At 36.8% G+C, this 20903-nt stretch overlaps 5 protein-coding genes across 16 annotated transcripts in view; 2 read left to right on the forward strand and 3 right to left on the reverse strand.

The window, feature by feature from the left end:
• Window positions 1-295: 295 nt before the first annotated feature.
• Kyat (Kynurenine aminotransferase) lies at window positions 296-9926 on the forward strand. Of its 10 annotated transcripts, none has more exons than XM_026810911.1 (12): window positions 296-607; window positions 4877-5130; window positions 5340-5542; window positions 7203-7362; window positions 7746-7828; window positions 8040-8176; window positions 8241-8391; window positions 8481-8717; window positions 8792-9035; window positions 9105-9271; window positions 9353-9703; window positions 9785-9926. In XM_026810911.1, exons 4-12 carry the CDS (start codon window positions 7350-7352, stop codon window positions 9842-9844), a joined length of 1443 nt encoding a protein of 480 aa, XP_026666712.1. In that variant the 5' UTR covers window positions 296-607; window positions 4877-5130; window positions 5340-5542; window positions 7203-7349; the 3' UTR covers window positions 9845-9926. The 10 variants fall into 10 exon arrangements, with proteins under 10 accessions (XP_026666712.1, XP_017893534.1, XP_026666714.1 ...); XM_026810913.1 differs by having other exon boundaries at window positions 299-607; window positions 7203-7425; window positions 7746-7862; XM_018038044.2 differs by having other exon boundaries at window positions 299-607; window positions 7203-7425; window positions 7746-7832.
• Window positions 2343-5556, reverse strand: LOC108632963 (uncharacterized). The gene is made up of 8 exons (XM_026810959.1): window positions 5338-5556; window positions 4861-5155; window positions 4606-4748; window positions 4354-4488; window positions 3820-4141; window positions 3298-3605; window positions 3020-3221; window positions 2343-2766 (listed from the first exon to the last, which is right to left on the reverse strand). Exons 1-8 carry the CDS (start codon window positions 5554-5556, stop codon window positions 2675-2677), a joined length of 1716 nt encoding a protein of 571 aa, XP_026666760.1. The 3' UTR covers window positions 2343-2674.
• LOC108633069 (E3 SUMO-protein ligase NSE2) lies at window positions 5622-7207 on the reverse strand. Its single transcript, XM_018038048.2, has 6 exons — window positions 7100-7207; window positions 6907-7028; window positions 6645-6811; window positions 6489-6579; window positions 6239-6419; window positions 5622-6175 (listed from the first exon to the last, which is right to left on the reverse strand). The coding sequence occupies exons 2-6, from the start codon at window positions 6983-6985 to the stop codon at window positions 6079-6081; spliced, it is 615 nt and encodes a 204-aa protein (XP_017893537.1). The 5' UTR covers window positions 6986-7028; window positions 7100-7207; the 3' UTR covers window positions 5622-6078.
• A 97-nt stretch (window positions 9927-10023) lies between the features above and the next one.
• Window positions 10024-20903, reverse strand: part of LOC108633068 (UPF0605 protein CG18335) — an 18411-nt gene continuing 7531 nt past the window's right edge. The window contains exons 1-8 of one of the 2 annotated variants that reach the window (XM_026810917.1): window positions 18331-18401; window positions 16415-16584; window positions 12119-12257; window positions 11443-11539; window positions 11189-11364; window positions 10936-11098; window positions 10203-10440; window positions 10024-10137 (exon numbers count right to left, since the gene is read on the reverse strand). In XM_026810917.1, coding sequence (XP_026666718.1) covers window positions 10068-10137; window positions 10203-10440; window positions 10936-11098; window positions 11189-11364; window positions 11443-11539; window positions 12119-12257; window positions 16415-16521 — 990 coding nt within the window. In that variant the 5' untranslated portion in view covers window positions 16522-16584; window positions 18331-18401 and the 3' untranslated portion in view covers window positions 10024-10067. Of the gene's footprint in view, window positions 10138-10202; window positions 10441-10935; window positions 11099-11188; window positions 11365-11442; window positions 11540-12118; window positions 12258-16414; window positions 16585-18330; window positions 18402-20903 lie in introns of those variants that run through there. The other variant, XM_026810916.1, reaches the window with a different exon arrangement.
• The window catches only part of LOC108633050 (J domain-containing protein DDB_G0295729), a 36081-nt gene continuing 28385 nt past the window's right edge, over window positions 13208-20903 (forward strand). Inside the window, exon 1 of one of the 2 annotated variants that reach the window (XM_026810909.1) lies at window positions 13208-13668. In XM_026810909.1, the coding sequence (XP_026666710.1) occupies window positions 13588-13668 (81 nt within the window). In that variant the 5' untranslated portion in view covers window positions 13208-13587. Of the gene's footprint in view, window positions 13669-18453; window positions 18825-20903 lie in introns of those variants that run through there. The other variant, XM_018038001.2, reaches the window with a different exon arrangement.

The following is a 20903-nucleotide window of genomic DNA, read 5'->3' on the forward strand; positions in this document are numbered from 1 at the left end:
ATTGTGTAAACTTCCTGTCAGCAGACTAATCAATATTAAACACAAATCCCAAATCAACAATTTATTATGTTTCAAACGTCACTATCTTTGTACAAACCAATTACCTTCTTAATTCCAATTATACGCTGCTAAGAAATAGCGTTGTACACTGTTGTACTGTCCTACTAGATTAAAATGCAAAAGGTATAATGGTGCAACGCTTGCGCAATTCAATTTCCGAGATAAACATTGTGACCAAATACGACTGTACGATACATAACGATCCATTGTTTTATGCAAGACGTACTTAACAAAAGAACGTCTCGTGTCGCAACATTTAAATTCGACTGTTAACAGATAATCAATACGAATAAATAGATCGATCGATACCTCGATCTCACTCGCTGAAACAAACGGCAGGCGGCTCTGAATTCGACACGAAAAAAAGTCACACGGAATCCATCTTCGAAGGTTGCGTGTATCTGTATGTGATCAACAGCAGTGTGTAACGGACCACTGGTTGGAGGAATTAGTTTCTTTTTTTGAGGCAGGTCACTGACACCAAACGGCGATGGATTGACGCGGCGAGGTCAAGTTCTACGCGCACAGTGCTCTTTCGCGTTTAAAGGTAGGTAATACCTACCTACTAGATATCCACAGACATTCCTTGCGGGATATCGCGTTACTTACGGCACCGCTGATCAATCGTCCCGTGCTCAGCCAGTCTTTGACTATGTAACCGGGGATGCGAGCTGTGAATCGTTGGGAACAGTGTAATTCGCGGTGAGCAATTTACCTTTAATACTACGAGATATTCGAGTAAACAGGATTTAGCTGGATGCTTTAATATCGATAGATACTTCGATTAATACAACCGAAAAATGTACTTGGCTACTCCATTATCTCATGTTTATATTTGGATACTCTACGAAATATTTGAATACTTAAATAGTCTTGCGTTTACTTAAATATGTGACGAAATCTCCAAAAATGTATTTTCAATTGTTAAGCATCATCTAGAGTTTCAGAGACTTTAATAATCGTAAATTGATTACCTCAAAAGTAACTATTCCCGTGTAGTTTTCTCAAACCAGAACGGAAAATGTATAAATGAATTCGTAATATAAGAACGCAAGTAACGGTATTCATCGTCAAGATGAAGGTTGATAATTATCGAAACACCTTGGAGAACGCCTACTTAATCTATTTTCCCTGTTCTCAATATTACACAATATATTTTTAGTAATCTTTTTTCTGGAAATTAAATATATCAACATCAAAGAATTTCTATCTGTTCCATCAAAATCGTAAACACGTTTCACGATACTTATACATTGTGCCTAATTCGATTTTAAGCAAATCTTTCACGCAACCGAACGAGTCACACCTAATATAATTATTCACCGCAACGTTTGTATGCTTGAAAGTAAGACAATAATAGTTTGTTTTTCACATTGCTATTACTCCTTTTTTATTATCGTGTAATACACATTTCGTTTACGTAACAATTTCATTATGAATGACGGTCGATTACGATCGTTACATATATAAATCTAAACACAACCCATAATGCAATCAGTTCAACTGTAAGATAGATATTTATATAATCAGTAATATTATATTCTCATCGCGTGTAATAGGATGTCTTTCTCAGCAAACGGTTGACGACCGCATGAGTTGTCTAGATCAAGTGGATCAGACCCAATTAGAAAATCTTTATACTCCTTCACTGATTCTTCTCTTCCATGATCCAATAAATGCCCTATCGCACTAAATATAAAATCAAAGAATATCTCTATTTGAATACCGATAAAATGAGACAAGTGTTTTTTATGAATGAATTTTCGGAATCAGGAAGTACATACACGTGCATATTCTTGATTATTTCCTCGCGTTATCGCAGCTCCTTATCAGAAAATCTTTCCCTGAATTAACAAACGTAAATGATGATAAACAAAGGTAATGTTATGTAAAAATTCGCTGTAAAACAATAACATTTAAACCCCATTCGTTTAATGTGTTACACCATTACGGCTTCTCACATGCGTCTCGACCAGGAACAAGCGCATCTTTTTTATCATTTTCTGAAATTACTCCTTGTTCTGGATTTCATTTCCGCAAACGCGCCCGTGGTAAATTTCTCACTGCAAATTAGTTCGAGATATGCAGATATACTTACTTGGGAATTTAGACGGTCATGCACTTAGAATTAAAAAACGCACACGTGCGAAAATTTACAAGGAACGTAAAAAATTGAAACAAAACTCATTGTGAAACGCTTGAAGATTCACTTTCTCGGATGGTTTAAATCACCAGTGAAAGTGGCCATCAGAAGTGAATGCACGTAGGAACTTCACAACGAATAAATGTTGTAATTAGCTGGTTCATTGTCTCATTTAAAAAGGTGCATTACAAGAAAGTCATAACGCAACTCTGTGTATGTTATCGAAAATAATTACGGAATCGCTTAATCAGCTAATTCTATCTTGTTTGACAACTATTTATCTCGCAAGCCATAGCAGTTCAATACATTTATTTAGGTACATATTTGCCTCAGAATCTTATACTTTTAATTTAAATGGACATTTTTTTATTCGTATAATTTTCATCACAACAGGAAGCTAGTATCAATTGTGTAATGTGTAAATACTTCGTTTAAAAGTAGAGACATCGTTATCTTCGCTTAGCTCGTTTACTAGTATTCGATGATCCAGAATAAAATGCTCATCGCTGTGAGATTCAGTACAAGGCCAATCCGTAAGTCGAACGATGTACTTCTACCAGACTCTACAAAAAATTAATTAATACCAAATAGTAAAAAATAATAGAAATTGGATAGGTAGTTGAATTCAACTCTTAACGGTTAGTAAAAAAGCGGAAGAGAAACAGTCGGAGAAAAATCTTCAAAACATTGCTGTCATATTCTATGCTGAAATACTTCTGAAGTCTCTTCTTGAATCAGAAGCTACGTAAAATTCGCTTTAACAACGAGCGAAAGATCTTTCGAATATTATTCTTCTCCTGACGACGTTATCCTCACCGTAATAATCGTAATATTGCAGTCGTTCCGTGGAATCATCCTCACACTCCTCCGTAACGGCTCTGATCTTCATAGACCCTTTCCTTTCAGGTTCGTCGACCTCTGGCGTACCCTCGATCGCAATCGTCGAGTGATCGAGTCTCGCTTCTCGAATATGATTTCTGGGGCTCTGACGACCCATCGCGGAGCCTCTGAGTCTGATCTAGAAAAGTGAGGAAAAGATTTACGCCTAAGTACTAACCGTATTCGTAATAGCGCGCTGCCTCCGGTTCGTTCACCATCTCGTCTTTTTCTTCCTCGTCCTCATCATCCTCGTCTTCATCGGGCCTGTCGTCACTTACACTGCTCTCGTCTTCGTCGTTGCCCTCGTCCTCGTCATCGTCTTCGTCTTCGTCTTCATCTTGACCAACATTGGCTTCATTGTTCAGTCGATTTTTCTGAACATGTTGATATCGGCGAGCGCCTCTGAATTTCTTGTTCGCTAATCTATTTTCGCGTAATCCGTAGTCTTCCTCTTGGTCCGCGTCGTAAACTTGCAGAAGTTGACGTCGTGCTCCCCGTACCGTTTCTGAATAGCATAACATATCTGTAAGAAAACATAGCGTGATAATTAGACTTCGAATTATCGATTGTTTGTATTCAAATGTGCAAGAAAGTATAAAAAATGTAGAAAGTGAAGGTTTCGAAGAAAACGAACTACGCGATGTATACGTGCACATAATATCTTTTAGATTCATCTAACGTATAAAGTAACAATACGCGTATTGCATTCCCAAGTCGTAAATGTAACAGGTTAATACCTTCGAACCTTTCACGATCATCGTTCTCATAAGCTTCGCTCAAATCAACGCTGTTACTAAGATCGAGTTCTCCTTCGAAAGTGAACGTTCCGCTGTTGCTGGAGGTACACCCTTCGGTAGAAATGCAAGGTTCTGTGAACCTGGCCGCTTTCATAATTCCATCGACGGTGTTTACCTCGCAATAACATTTACCGAAGTTATCCGGGCAGCTAGAAAAGTTCACATGTTTCATCACGGTCAAGGAATTCAAGGGAACTTCCTCAAACGAGCATTGCCTCACCAAAACGATCCTGGCCCGATGCAATCTATAGCTGACTTTCTTCTAAAAAATGTTACGAGACATAATCACAATTGAGCTGAGACATAAATTTTACTAAAATACTGTCGTGTATTATACAAAATATTTAAATGTATCTTGCATTGTAATTAATTATTATCTTCTATAATTATGCGATTATTAAGTATGATATAAGAACACAAATGTTGTATTTATTATTTAATTTGCACGCGTGAGCTTATTCCTATTTACGTTACTTGATCTTGGCACGATGCAAGTGCTACTAGAAATCCCTTGCCACATGAGGTATTGCACTTTGGAGATGACCATCGCGACCATAAGGAATTCATGTCTGCCGGCATCGAAGTTGAAGGGCCAAGCTCTTCACAAAACTAAAAGTTTCAGGTTTTATAATTTTAAGTAAATGACATTTCCTAATCTCTTGAGGCATTCAATTGCTTCTATAATCTAATCTGCTTCTAAATCTTTTTGAGATAAAATGACATTACTGGTTGCCTCTGATGACAATTTGAGGCACATTGAGGGGTATGTATTCCTTTTAATGTGGTCGCGGTACATTGTGCAATACCGCAAACTCCACGCGGTGAGCACAGGCTCTCGGGTAAAGGATTCAAAAAGCACGTAGGGAATCCTGAAAATTATTCTTGCAATAAATATAGAAATTCTTTGCTTGCTTGGGTCGCAATAGGTGTGTCGTCAAAAATGCTTGTTCAGGATCTTTCCCAATCTCTTTATATTATTACCTTTCATCTTGTACAGCCCCTGGCCAGCTAGAGGAATGGAACAATTGCAGCGTGGAGCATTTTCAATTAACAGAGTTACATCGCATAATCGCCTGTGAACTCTTGCACTTGTATTTGAATATGGAGTAGCTTCTTTAAAAGTGCAGTCCGCTTTCCTCAGCCTGGTCAGTTCGGGTGAGCACAAGTCCCAGGAGTGTAGGGTCAAGCAGGGACAAATCCCAAGGAAAAATTCACCGACTCCAGAGCTATCCAGAACTTTTGTCTCGGAAGGTATGCTACGTAATTCGACGAACAACTAAATATTAAATAGAACTGTATTGCACGAAAGTTTAAACATTTATTCGAAGTTTGTGTCTTGTTCGAAACTACCACGCTGTTGCGAGTTTTAATTCCCTCCCGTTCGTACCGCGCGAAACATTTTTATCTATCTTGTGACGCGAGGAAGAAAGTATTTTGTGTGAAACGCTTTCTGCTTACAGCACAAAATCGTTCTCCGATTTCTACGAAAGCGCATTGCTGCAGATGCAATTGCTGTACCCAGCGTGTTATATCGTAATTCGGTGATTCATCCAAATCTTTAGATACGAACAGAAATGGGTCCCAGTTGCCGCCGTCCACATTGACTCCATCAACGACTCGACGAGCTTTTCCACGAGAGAGTATCAACACTATCGATAGAAACGTAAGTATAAACATAGCCTGTGTGTTAACATCATCGATTGATAACGGTACGAATTACGAACAAACAATGGTATAATAACTTGAAGTTATCCATAAAAGTATATATATTTGAAATGTGAAATACAAACTTTTAACAAAAGTCAATATGAAATATCCTATTCGTCTCCAACACTTAGAGCTACTATATTTATATCTATATTACGTCTTTATACAAAACTAAGTACTCCTAAATATGGCACACATTACAGCGCGTCTATTGCATTTTCAGATGTATAATTTTAAAGTACAGCGCACTTGAAACAATAGTTTGAAATAGAACATTCAGAAAGTTTGTAATCATAAAATATCTCATGATAGGTCATACGTATACAAATCTATATTTTATTCAGGTACTTATTCAGGTACCTATCATCACGTGCAGTTTTTATTTTTGTTTAACTGTATAATATAAAAACTCTATTATACAAACGGTGCAGAAGACAATAGCATTTCCAGAAATGTATAAAAATATTATGATTTATCTATCATTAAACATTATTAACTATTTTTCTCAAGATATGTCTTGGTGACAATATCTGCACGAAGATGAGTAAGTCTAACAAACTCCTTACTTTTGCAGCCTACGACTGGACATCTGTAAATACAATATAGAATTAATATTACTTTAAAAAAATGAATTTGCAAGTGAGATACTTACCTGGTATTTTTATTAATTTTCAACATCTCTGTAATACTTTCTCGATCATAGGTATGACCACATATACTGTTTTTCACAGGATCCACAATTCTTTTCTTAGAAATAGGATCAATCACATTTATGTAGCCTCCTGATAATTCTAATTCTGCATCCTGATCTGATCTTGAGCCTTTCGCGTTATCTTTAATACATATATTAATTATTATTTGTATTGATTTTTGTGTGTTATTATACATAATAGTAAACTCACCTAGTAATGCTTCTACATGCTTATCAAATTCAAGAAGTCTAGGGTGTCTTGTAACATCTACATTAATTTCAGATATCCCTCGATCATATCCCTAAAATATAAACAAACATATAGTATTTTATTGTAAGTAACATTATGTTAATTTTATAGAATTACATTTATGATGGACTCCATATCAATTTTTTCATTATCATTATTATTGTCACACAAACTAAATGCATGAATTTTTATATCTTGTGCAGACTTTAGTTTCTCATATTGTGAACAATGTTCTTGTACTATATCCCTCAGTTCTTTCAATTTCTTTCTTCTCTCATCATCTTCTACAAATACATATTTGCAATTAAATAGAAAATTATTCGTGCATATTAATAATTACAAATATTAATAATTAAATCAGTGAATTCTGCAAGCTTACCATAGTAAGTAATAATATTAGCTGCAGTTCTTGTGTAATAATTGTGTAATTCCTCAAGTTGTCTGTGGGACTGTGTCATTTTTATATTACTTGTGCCAAACACTATCGAATTCTGTTTTTCTCTAACGAAAAAGCAAATAAAGCATTAAAGTCTGTGATGCATATATAATAATCTACCATCTACTTTACTAACAATCCACTCGCCGCTGTGTAGCGCGCACCATTGACCCATTGACTATTATTGACGCGGTTGACGCCCCGACCGTCCGCGTTTTCATCGAGTCTTCTTTGGACAGTTTGGACCCGGACGCGAACGAAAGACGAGCAACAAACACGGGGCTGGTTGACGCTGAACGGCGTTGGGAGTTTGGGACGCACCACGAGATGATGCTCCCATCGGCTTTTGGACACCTCTCACTCTCACTTACTTAAGTGCGAACAAAATGCATGGGACAGGTGTAACATGAGTCTTTCGAAATGCCTTGAACTACTTTATAGAGAAATCATCAGTTAATTGTAGTACGCATGCAGATCCATGGTGTAATTACACATAAGCGTATATAAATACAGAAGTTTTTCTAATTTGACTTATATAATTTTGAAAAATGAGATTAATAAATTATGCGTACTTCTTTTTGGTATTCTATCTACTATATAAATTTAAAGCAATAATTTTATTTCATAAATGAGAAGAAAAAATTAATCTTTATAATCTAGTAATAACGTACCAATATTATCTAGTAAAATTACCAAACTTAGGAATATCAAGTTCATTGTTTTTAAAAATCACAACATGAATCACAATGAAGCACTTGTTACATAAACCATTTTTGTTACAGAAAACAATTTCTTATTGTCATCCACGTCGACAAGTTGTAATATTTGCAAAATTAACTGTTTTGATTTGCTGAAGTGGGTTACTGTAGGTATAATCAATTACAGTGTACATTTCATTGGTAATGATTAATTTACATATTGTTTATATAAGTACATTTAAATTTGTAATTGCGATGTTAACTATAGTTTTTAGACCTTCCATATCCTCTAATATTAACCAAATTTCTGATAATATGGAGTTGCACTTGATTTCTACATGCAGATGTTCACTTATCATTGTTTTTTATTGTTTATAGATGTTTACGAAACTTTGCGTTGCTGCGACATCTAAAATATCACACGCTTTTATATTAAAGGATACTATAAGTCATTCTGCAGTGATGTCTAAATTTGAAATTCCTGACCGCCTAGTAGGCAATGAAAAATCAGTATGGTATGCCTATATTATGCTCAATTATATTTTGTAATGTATGTTGTAATTAAACTTTATATTTTAGGGTTGAATATACTCAATTGGTCTTGAAATATAAACCACTGAATTTAGGTCAAGGCTTTCCAGACTTTCATGCTCCAGAGAATGTTATCAAAGCTCTAGCTGCTACAACTACGAGCGACAATCCTCTTTTAAATCAATATACTAGAGGATTTGTAAGTATTTATTAAAAAAAATATGTATAAAATCTTTGTGTAACTAAATATATACTAAATATATGTACGTATTTTCCATTGTTTTCTAGGGTCACCCACGTCTGGTAAATGTTATTGCAAAATTATTTTCCAGGCTCTTAAATCGTACCCTAGATCCAAATAATGAAATTCTTATAACTTCTGGAGCTTATGAAGCATTATTTAGTACACTACAAGGTCACACAAATCCTGGTGATGAATGGATTATTATTGAGCCTTTTTTCGACTGCTATGAGCCCATGATTAAAGTTGCTGGTGGAGTTCCAAGGTTTATTCCTTTAAAACCAGTAAGTTTGAAAGATGAATGAATTTTGTTGATATAAATAATAAACTAAACCCTTTATATCTACGCATTTTTAAGAAAAACATAAATGGACCACTGAGTTCTGCAGATTGGGTATTCGACAAACAGGAATTAGAAAGTCTTTTCAATGAAAAGACAAAAGGAATAATCCTTAATACTCCAAATAATCCTATTGGAAAAGTTTTTTCCCTAGATGAATTACAGTTCATCAGTGATTTGGCTAAGAAATGGAATGTTCTTGTTGTGTCAGATGAAGTTTATGAGTGGCTTGTTTATGAACCAGCTAAACATATTAGAATTGGTAAAAATATTCGATACTATAAGTATATTCTCATTATCAAACATTTTTTAACGGTTCGATATATTTTAGCAACGTTGCCTGGTATGTATGAACGTACAATTACCATTGGATCAGCAGGGAAAACATTCAGCATTACTGGGTGGAAAATAGGATGGGCCTACGGTCCAGCGAATTTATTATACAATTTACAAGTTGTTCATCAAAATACTGTATATACATGTCCCACACCACTCCAAGTAATTATCGCATTATCGAATGAGCAAATTCTAAATATACCAGTATGAAGTAATAATTGAATATTATTTTTTATATTCTAGGAAGCAGTGGCTATTGCATTTGAACAAGAATTAGAAAGATTTGATAGCCCTGATTGTTACTTCGTGAGTTTAGCTAGGGATTTAAAACCTAAACGAGATTTCATGGCCAAATTTCTTAGCGATGTAGGAATGATACCAACAATACCTGAAGGTGGATTCTTCATGATAGCTAATTGGACGAAATTGAAGGACAAAGTCCAATTAGAAGAGGAGACAGATGAGTATAGAGATTACCGTTTTACGAAATGGATGGCGAAAAATGTTGGAGTTCTAGGAATACCACCATCCACGTTTTATAGTCCTGAACACAAATATATAGGTGAAGATAACGTACGATATTGCTTTATAAAGGTGAGAATTAATTTGAAGTATGTATCCTCATTAAATTTCCTTTGTACTTTTGCTCGTAACCATTCTTTTTCTTTATTATAGAAAGATGAAAATTTGGAGAAAGCAGCTGAACTTTTGAAGAAATGGAAATCCACACAGTAAAATCTGTTTTAATGTAATATATATTAATACTCGGGGAGAAAATTTATGCACATTCTAATGATAATATATTTTTTCAATTTTATTCAAATATTGCACATACTACCAAAAACTGTATATAATTTTGTACACGTGTATCATATACAATCTGTACAAACACAGTATTGTTTTTAATATATTATTAAATCTTCTTTATACATAAGACTGTTGCGTCACATTTCGCAATCTATGCAGCGTAATCACCACGAAGCCATCGTTTTGCATCTTTAGTATCAGCACCAAAGGTTTTACCGAATCTGAATGAAATTCATTCAATATTTTAATTTGCAAACATGTGTAACAAGTTAAAATATTCAGTTACCTGAACGTTTCTCCAGGGACATGTCCCAGGTAATTGGGAAGCATCCCAACGTGTTTATGATAAAGAGTGGTTGGCTGAATTAGAAGCGGTGGATCAGGTCGCGTAATTGTTACTGGTGCCCATTCTGTGCTTTGTCTCTTTCGATAATCAGATGTGAAGTCGCAAAGAGCACTGTTAGTAGCGGGTACGTTCGATTTTCCAAAGTGCGCGTATCCGTATGGTATATGGCCCGCATATCCTTAACAAATACAGTTAAATATTTCAATCGTAATAAGTAAAAAAAAAATTTGAATCAGAATTTACGTGTATATAAGAGACGCGGTACCCAACGGCAAGCTACCCCCTCAGACTTAAACTTGCCTTCGGCTCACTATCGCGCCTCTCGATAATTCGTAATATTACAAAAAAATAAGTGATTTACACGGCCAACTTCCGTACACTCACTTCTAACATTTTCTCGAATGAAAGAATATCGCATTCGCCTTTCACTATCCGTAAGACCCATCTGTATTGCTGTGTATTATTAATAGAATTTCATAAGGAACATCGTAGTTTGATTCGTCTACGTGTATAGGAATGCTTAGTAATTCATCTTGATAGGTTGTGGAGGTCATTGAGCGTTGAACATTTCGTAAAACAGTTGAATCTTACGTGATATCGCTTACGTAAGTTACATCGCGGAATTACATACAGACAAATTCAGACTAATGATAATTCGACTAAATTGACTTACGACTGATGAAGTATTTCTTTGGATTCGCATTGTCCATAAAGTAAGGTGACGGAGCGTGATCTCTAGGTGACTCGTATTGTTCGTCCACAAATAAATTCCTCATTACGCCCACGCAATCAGGCCGCACTGATAGCATCGGCAATTTGAACTCGCTTTTTAAAAGCTACACGAAATTCGAACATGGACTCATTACTCTTAATAAAATTCCTATTTTTTTTAGCTAACGTTGACATATTGATAATAAATAATCTACCAAACGATCTTCCAAACTCCTGGGTTCACCCTGTCCACTTTGCGTAGCTATTACTCTTTTTAGTTCATTAACAGCCGCTTGATTTCTTAATTGTTGCTGTTCAAATTCGGCAAGCCCTTCGGTTGCGAGCACCGTGTACCTTTGTCCATTTCTTGCCTTGAGTTTCGGAGTAAATCCTAAAGCGTCATTTTATCTTCGTTAAGAGAAATTATCATTTACTATTACTTTCTACTTTTTACTTTCGTTTCATTCACCTTCATAGCCTGGCAGTATCGGATGTATGAATATAGGATCGGTTCTTTTATATCGAGCGTTTACGACGTCTATATCGTTTTTCGGTGGTCTTTGTACCTTTCATTATGCGCGTCAACAATTAATTTTAATTAATACATGACATAATAATTCCCATTTAATGTTCATATCTCTACGTCTATTTGAATGACAAATAGTTTCGTGTTCTTCAGATCTATACTTTATTCTAAGATATTTAAGATTGGTCAACAAGGAAAAATACCTAAAGGTATAGGAGCTATATCTCAGAATTATTTAGTAGAATTGAGTGTTCTGGCTCCAAGTGGTCAAGATGCAATAACAGCGGATATGAGAATTTTTGCAGAACAATTGAAACCTTTAGTACAACTTGAAAAAATTGACTACAAAAGACCTGTTCATTAACTGAATAACTAATTACTAATTTAAGTTGTATTAGCTATATTTTGTATTGTGAAGAAGTACTGTTGAATTTTTAACAGAACTTGGATGTAAATTAGATTTTGAATACATTGCACGCGGTTACATGTTTAGACAAGGTAGAATGAAAGTTACAGTATCTAAGATTTATACTTTATGGTATATTTTCGAAGATTAAACGGGCATTACTATGTACGATACATTCAGGGCTGAAAAAAAGTTTCTGAAATTTCAAAATACTTCATAATCATCCGTAACCCTGTTTGATAAAATAAGTGTTTCCGCATGATTCACTGTGGGATCAAGTAGTAATTTGTGTGTGAGACTGCCATACGTTTCGCCACATCTGTAACGATACTGGGGAGAATATCCAGCATATCTGAAATAGATCATTGATTTTCCTTTTTTATCAAAGCGCACATATTGGAAACGTAGATAAGGACAGATATGGAAATTATGGGAGAACAAGGGTTCAAATATATTTTTCAGTGCTATAGTCTTCGTACAATAATACATATATTTCAATTTTAAATGCAACGTAATTAAGTTTAATATTGAATTTTTTACCCCGGGATGAGATGCGGTTCTGCCGTACTTAGTAATTCCGTTCCAGCAGACATTTTGAGGACATGTACTCCTCAACAATATACTAATTTAATTAAATACATTATCCAGGCTAACTGGAATTTTAATTTTTATCACAAGAAATTTTCTTGACGAACTTCGAATTTAGTGGCACAAGATGCCGAATTATCAATTTCCTTTTACCGCATTTCTGCAAATTTAACGCCTGAATTTTGTTTCTAAATTATACTTTGTTATTATCTGAAGTTTGAAGACAACGACATAAATGTTGTCTCCACTAGCAGTATATAATGTTACCGGTGGCTAAAAAAATTAGAAAATTATACTCTAGAATTTTAAACGCTTTCCTTCTCATGTTTCCAGTCAATCAGATGATTACACAAGTTAAGACCATAAGTGGAAAGACTAATAGAGCTTTAAAAGAGTTACTCATTTTTGTATGAAGAAAATTAAATATCGTTCGTAGGATGGAAAGGGGAAACCCAATGACTCAGTACTTTCACTGATGATATTGCTATTACGCTTGTTAGGCGTTATTAATTGCGGTGAAGGCCGAGGGTTTGATTTCCCTGCGACTTTTCAGAGAACAACAAATTAAAGGAGCTGCTAATTTGTTGTGGAGGGTCGGCGAGCAAGAGGGCATTGAGAGGAGAGGAGTGAATTTATAGCGTGGGTAGGGAGAAGGATACGTTGCGTACACAGAAACGGGCGAGGTGTGCGATTAACGTTTCGCTTTCCAGTTTTCACGGGGCAACCGCGGCGAAAAGAACTTACGACCGCTTCGGTCAAGGCGGCTCTTTCATTTGAAGACGAAGACTCTTCACGACAAAGTAACTGCAGCTTTGACGATGGAACAATGTCATTTAGAATTAATACTTCCCGCCCCCAGTGTACCTATGCACGGATGTTTAGTTCTATGGACGCGTATAATCCACCGATAATTTAATCGTTAATTCTTTTTTACAAGTGCAGTGATTCAGATAATGAATTTTATTACGAAGTTAGCACGAAGGTTTCGTTTCCTTTCGTCCAACGATACCGTTTGACTCGAGATGAATAGAAAATGTTAAAAATAATTTTAATTGTTTGTTACACGAAAACGCATTAAGTTGCGTAAAACAAACATGCGGTTTCACCGGGAAATGAAATCCATATTTTATGTGGACGCCGAAGATAAACCCACGAGTGTGACCAAAGATGCCGAGGTAAGTTTTCCTTGTTGAAATTCTCTAAAGATAAGTATAATATACTATGCGTTAACGAGGAATTCGTACGTAATGTGTAATAACAGTAGCTAGTGTGAAAAAAGTGAAAATAGTTAACGGTATGTTACGTTTACGCGCTCATCCAACTTCTTCGACAGCGAAATGGAAGAGCAGCAAATTGGAAACCGTAAAATTACCCGCATCTTGTGTAACATGTAATACTTCGTCACCCTATTTTCTCCAGTTTTTACTTTCTTTTAACGTAATTAATTTGTTAATTTCATAAACGACATTTAGTAACCCATTGGAGAACGAGGCATTCTCGTGAAATGGAAAATTACGATCGATCAGACAATAATTAAAAGGTGCCTCTAGGGGGATAGCAAGCAGGTGTGCATGAGGTAAATCAAACGCGTTGCATCCGGTTCGTGTATTCCGCTCTGTACACGCGCCGTGCGGTAAAAGGAATAATAATTTTCTCCTCTTCCCGACGTTTTGTATTTCTGTCCCTGCGGCTCTTGCGAACAGGCCGGAAGCTTTATTATCGCCCGGTTCGTTGTGAGTCGTGGGTGGACACGTAGCTACCACAGGCGAAGATATGCAGTACAAATTCCGTCTCTGAGATTCATCGCACAAACTGTAAATGGAAGTCGTTCGAGACCGCGAATTTATTTCCGCTAGAGGTCACAATGCATTCCGTGCCAGAAAATTAACATTTTTGCTATTTGTCAGAAGCGTACTTTGAGATATACATAGTAGGTACGTTCATTCGATTCTATGTAGAGAAGTGTTGAATTTCCTTTTTCTTACTATACATTACAACCTTGGACTCGTTTAATAAACTAGTTTAATTGCCTATTTTGCAAATCTAATTCAAAATGCTAATACTATCATTAACATACATATCCATAGAATAGATATAAAATTCATTCAAAGTCCACAAGTCTCGTTTATGACAGTAAACGAATAATACGTAAGCTACGTGATCTTTAACTAGTTCGCGTTGAATCACTTTTTATATGTCCTGTCGTTGTGGCCAGTTTAATAATTTGAATGTCTGCCACTTCCGTGTGAAAGATCGGGCCACCCTATCATTCTTTCCATTAAACAGATTATTCCTTCGCTGTGCGTACTTCGGAAACGGCTACTGACTTGGGTACACCGCGCTGTACCATCATTCTAGTCAGCGCGATCATATAAGATGACGTTGATCGATCGTAAGCGCGTTCAACACGTTAAGACGCCTCTCGTTTTATACGCGTACATCTTATTTTCGACGTATAAATAAATAACGAAAATTGCAGACAACTGATTGGTCGACACGTTACCCTCTCGATTATACTTGTCTAAATTTATTGCCGCTTGCGATCAAAGGGTGTCGCATACGCAGGATTTCCTGTTACCAATGCAAAGTTTGAAAGCACCGGAACCGATCAAGATTGAAAGTAACTTTGTTTAAGAATTATATTTGAAATAACTAATAGAACAATTGTGGTAATACAAATCATTTATCTAAAATGAACTAAATCTCTGATTCTTAATACCAAAGGGCAAAGAACATCTGAAGCTATTTTATATTGATAATTGCGTTCGAAGATAATTTAGTTATCAGTAGAGAATAAACCTCTACACTTTCAGCATAGAGAAACTTTCCAAAGGAAGCACGCAACATCTTTATTCATGCCACCTGGCCACATTATTTCTTCGTTGCACGAATAAGCAACGCGTATAATAGGGAGGAATGGTCAGTAGACTAAAGCATCGCTAAGTACCGATCGCCCTCATTAACGTCATCGAACGAGGTGGACAGTGATCGATTGCGCGGTACGTCGTGTGTACATGTAGTAGAGTACACTAGGTACCCGCGCGTTGTTTGGCAGTCGCGCATACATAATCGCATACAGGGCAACGGCTCATGCGCTTTTCATCGATCGATCGATCGATGAATTATGCGGCCGATCGCTTGTGTACGTAAATCATGCGCACACATCGCGCTGCGCTATGCCCTTTGCTTTTGTGTTTCTTCTTCTGCCTGTTTAATTCCCTCTCTGTTATTATCTGTCTCCGATGTTTCCGCCTTTTCACCGTCTTTGTGGCGTCTACACTTGAGACACATCCACGCGTGGCGAACGTATCCGCATGATCGGCGTGACTCGCATTGTATTCGCTGCGTTTTCATTGTTCCGGTCGCACGGCTCAGGAATATATCGGCTGCCTAATGTCGATGACCAACCAACCGATCGCCTCTGTTTGTGCATAAGCATACACAGTTTCAGCTCGAAGATCCGAGGGAAGACGGCGCGTTTATCGGCGCAACGTGCGATCAGTCACTGACTCATCGATGCGTTTCATGCGAGCTACGCGCGTGCTGTCAACGCCAAACAAAGGGTAGATGCGAACCCTCACACGAGGACGAACCTTCGCGCGAGTTCTGTATTCCGCTACCGTTCCTATTTGAATGCTATCGAAGTCGCATTTCAATAATTGTTGTTGCAAGATACAAAGGAATCACATGGAAGCTTCTTTTCGACGTGCTCGATGCAACTCTTTTCAATTGTGTCGAGGTTTTGACCTCGCGGAGTGATTTACTGTATTGAATTGTATTTTGTTTCTATACTTCGCATCCTTTTCGAAATCGTTCGAATGTAACTACGTCTGTTCGCCAAATGAATTTCCCACGGAAATACAATGATATCGCTTTCAACTCGGATAAGTAATGGAAAGTATTTCACTGAGATACATTTACCTGGTTATCAAGGACAATCGAGGGGCTTGTGGTTTTATCGGGTTCTTTCGAAAACCGCAGTTCCTCGTGAGTGAGTAACTCAGGAAGTGGTATAGGCTCCCTTCCATCGATAGTCTAGATCAGGAGTGTCAAACTGACGGCCCTCGACGGTTCTTCGTGGCTACGATGTTCTGCAATAAAATGAAAACATATTAATATGTTGGAAACAATAAATTAATTTAAAAAAAATTCATATCCCATTTCTATATTGCTGCATTTTTACTTTAAAATAAAATTTTAAGATAATTTGTGGCCCGCGTAAATCTTACCGTTCGCATAATTAGCCCATTGCTTAAATGAGTTTGATAAGCCTAATCTAGACATCGGGTGAAATCATTACTATTGCAAAGTGTGTACTTTAATTGTGAAATTACACTTCCATAGAAGAAGTAAGATATTTCTAATCGAACGTTGGCTTCAAAAGGGAAAATATTATTAATTATCTAGATAGACGCATTGTTACGGTAGTTTCATGTTTCGGGGACGATGAATAAATGCATTCTGTGTGTGTGATAGGCGGAGACACAGATTCTTCCTGGAATGCGGTCAGGTTAGAGCCGAATGTGGGAGAGTCGTGCCAAAGAAAAGGATTGCGATGCAAGAAGGAGATAGCAACTGGGAATGTCGACATTTGCGACGAAGCTATTGTCTCGCGATTGAATTAAGCTGTTTCAGCTGCTGGAAAATCTATGCTACGGGATTAAATGCAGATACGCTTCAGTTACGATAATTTATTAATAACCGGCATTAAATTAATTAGACCTTAATCAGGGATAACTTCCAGCCATAAAGCTTAGCGTATTAACATTTTTATTGTTTGTTTTTCTAATGTAAACTTCAGTTTTTATGTCGATCCTACCTATACCTACGCCTTCGGTTCATTAAAAATAACGATTTTTTAATAGCCCACAGGGGATCAAGACGACGACATAGAAATTTTTCTTTAGCATCTTCGACAAAAATACATTTCCCACTGGTTTTTTTTTTAAAGAACATTGTTAACTATGGACATGGGCTCACGCTCAGTTGACTATAAAAGAGTGCAACCATCCGACAATTAACGGAAAAAAGTTACTTGACCTTCTAGAAAAAAACGTGATTACGTAATGGTCAGTTTCGTTTAATGAAATAAAATATCAAGCGTTACTGCACGCGTCAGTCTTGATGCCACGAATGGAGTAAAATGAACTTAACAAATATTAAAATTTTTCGTACAGTTGAAATTTATTTATCTATGAGCTATGTGTTTATCTAGTAGCTATGTGTTTATTGGGTATGAATATTCTACAAGTTCCTGATAAACGAGGAATATTAACATTTATACTATGTACCGTAATGCTTCCTTCTACATCGTGAGCGTGACTCATGACTGCCTATCTGGTGAATTTTATAATCGTACCACTACTATATACTCTGTACACCCTCCAGAGAATGATGCGCACCAAGTATATCATTAAGGCAGAAGATCATAGATGCCGCGGAAAGTAGTTTGCGCCTAGTTCATACACATGGTGCGAAGAAAAAAGGGTTGGAAGTCATAGTTATAACTGCGTTTCGTTCTGCACTCAACAGGAAGTTGTTAAAATGCACAGTTGAAAATGTCTCATTCTCTATGGAATATCTTCAAACCGGTTATTGCGTAAACAATCAAAGAAAAAGAAAAGCTTCTCTGTATACGTATACGTATACTTCTCAGTAGATTGCGGATTTTTATGCAAAGTCATATTTTAAGGAATCGGTTTGTACAAACTCTCCATTTATACAATTTCATAATCTGAGGTTTCGAAATTGATTTCATAGCGTGAGATTTATAAGATCGCAGTCTAGTCATGAATTATTAGATTGTTAGGTAGTTGAAGAGCATTGTAAAACATTACTTTTTCATGGAAAACAGTCAAGGGTTGCTCCTTCGACGTCAAGTGGTGCGCGAATGGAGGGGTGGTGGAAGTCTAGTGGGAGAGATTCGCGACTGGCATCGGCTCAGTATCGTCCGACCTTTGGTCAAGTGTGTTTCGTTTCACGGGTACGACGTACGTAACTGTATATTCGATCACTGAACTTGTTATCTCTCTTTCTTTCTCTGCATCGTTGAATGTATACACAGTCTTCTACTGCGCGAATTGCATCGTATTGACATTTACGTGAGAATAAAGACGTATTGTGTAATCGTCTGGTGACAACTGTTGAGTCGAACGCTTCCTTCATTCTCTGGTTTCCGTGCAATGTTTATGGTTTCCCGGTGCTCTGACATTCGATCCGAAGCTCACCAGTGAGACAGCGTGGCCGCATGATCGTGTCGACAATATTTTCGAGCGTGACGGGTTTCCATCGGCGGCAGTCGAACGACGTTGGACGAAATGCCGAGGTGACGGTAAGTGAAGCTCGTGTCAGAACATTTTTCAAATTCCACGCCCGAAGGTCCTGAATCGCGCGGCACGCGTTCGATTTCACACCGTTGTTCTCTCGCCGATAGGTGGTCCTTTCATTTTTATCGCACCGCGTCTTTCTTCTATTTCCGTCAGCTTTAATTCGAGTGTAATATAAAATAACTCTAGCTTGCTCTGTACTAGCTATTCTAACGTTAACCCTCGGACATCGAATATCGCGATATCCGTACGCACTTCAAGTGGAGGATCAAATCTGTCCCAGCATTAAGAACGTTTCAAAGAAGTAGATAAATTTTAATTTTTTTATTGCAATAGATAGTACAGGGATTATAAGAATGAAATCCTATACTTGTTGATCGCACGCTTTGACTAGACACACTTTTATTATGAAATTATAAACTGTTATATCCTGATCGCTGCAATTACGGTGAAAAATACTGTAAAATGCAAAGGAAAAGGAAATCGTTCCTCCCGATCGTAATATGTACGGCAATTACTCGATTCTATGCAATATCCACGGGTCGCGAAACATGTAAACATGGAACTGTTTGTTCTGGAGATGCGTTGGGTCGGGTCAGCAGTGACCCGGCACCCGCCGTGTGAAGGTTAAAAAAATCTGTAATATAATTGGAAGGAACGAATAATACGAAAATAGAAAGTACTACAAGTAGCACGTACATACCTCGCAAATATGCATATTGTTTGATCAATACGTCTTCGTTGCTTTCGGGATATGAAGCAATGCGGAATTGTGAACAATAATGAGCAACATCTCACTACCCTTAACTGATCTCTACCTCAACTCTTCTACTTCTCCATGTTTCTTGTTATTATTAATATTATCTTGATGTTTTTTCTTAACTTGTTATTACAGTTATTACTATTACTATTATTATTATTATCTTATTATTCTTATCTATCTTATTACTATTATTGTTCTGATGTCTTATTTTATTTTTTCTTATTCTGATGCACAGAACTGTATTAATTAGTATTATTCATGTAGCAAAAAGGGTTCTATCCGTTACTAAAGTTGAAGTTAAAGTTAAATATGTTACTTGAAAGAAATAAACTACATGCAGGAGAATACAAGGGATTTAATGTCGACTTTAAAATGTGATAACGAAAGTATGTCATATTTGTAATGCATAATATTAAGATTATTATCGCAAAACCGAAAACGTCTTTTTATCTAACGATCGCTTGAACTTCATTTTGAGTAACACTCTTATTTATTCTCTGGCACAATCGGCGAAAATAGACCAAATACAAAGTTCTACTGCCCGTTAACCATCAGATTAAGAGAATTAAAAAAAATGTGCCCCAAAACGAAGTTTAGCTTAATACTTAGTAAGATTCGAATAGGTTTACGGGTGCGCGTTACGTGTCGATTTTTGTTATTAAACACAGGAGTAAGTTTAAGTTCAAAGAGTAAATGGAACGCGATTGAAACCGGTTAACGAGTCGTCGAGACGCGTTCGAGACACGGGAGGAGGTGACCTCCGACAGATTTAACGCTCTCATTTTTATTCGCGTTTTGAGATTGTTCATACGAAATAGTAAGTAAACTTCCTAGTTATAGTTTAATACGTTAAAGCAATTCAAATATTTTTTCATCCGTTATTTTTTCATGTGTTACTTCTCACGCACAATAGATTACAACATATTTCGATTAAGAATGTATTATTTATTCGAGTAATTTTTCGGGTTCTACCTACATATGTAGGATTGTTCGGTATGTACATACATAGGAGGTTCGCACGTCAATGATACGCGTTTTCGAGCCCTCTCGCGTGGTTGGTTCATTGTCGTCGGCAGTGACAATAGGGAACAAAGTAAACGGACTCGTTCACCACGACCGTTATTCATTGTTTGTTCATTGTTATGCGCCGTGACGTGGACCACAGGCGCGTTTAGCCTCGTTAAGAACAATTAAAAGTAACCGACGAACCGAGTATTGCTTAATTGCCGGCCGCAAACCTTCCTTTTAAGACTGGTGCCAGGTTTCCATCCAGCGGCATCAAAAGTTCACGCGTGTATGTAGACCGGCGCACGCGTGACAA

The sequence above is a fragment of the Ceratina calcarata genome, unplaced genomic scaffold (assembly GCF_001652005.2).
Source record: "Ceratina calcarata isolate Rehan_Ccalc_2016 unplaced genomic scaffold, ASM165200v1 scaffold180.2, whole genome shotgun sequence".
NCBI classification, from domain to species: Eukaryota; Metazoa; Arthropoda; class Insecta; order Hymenoptera; family Apidae; genus Ceratina; species Ceratina calcarata.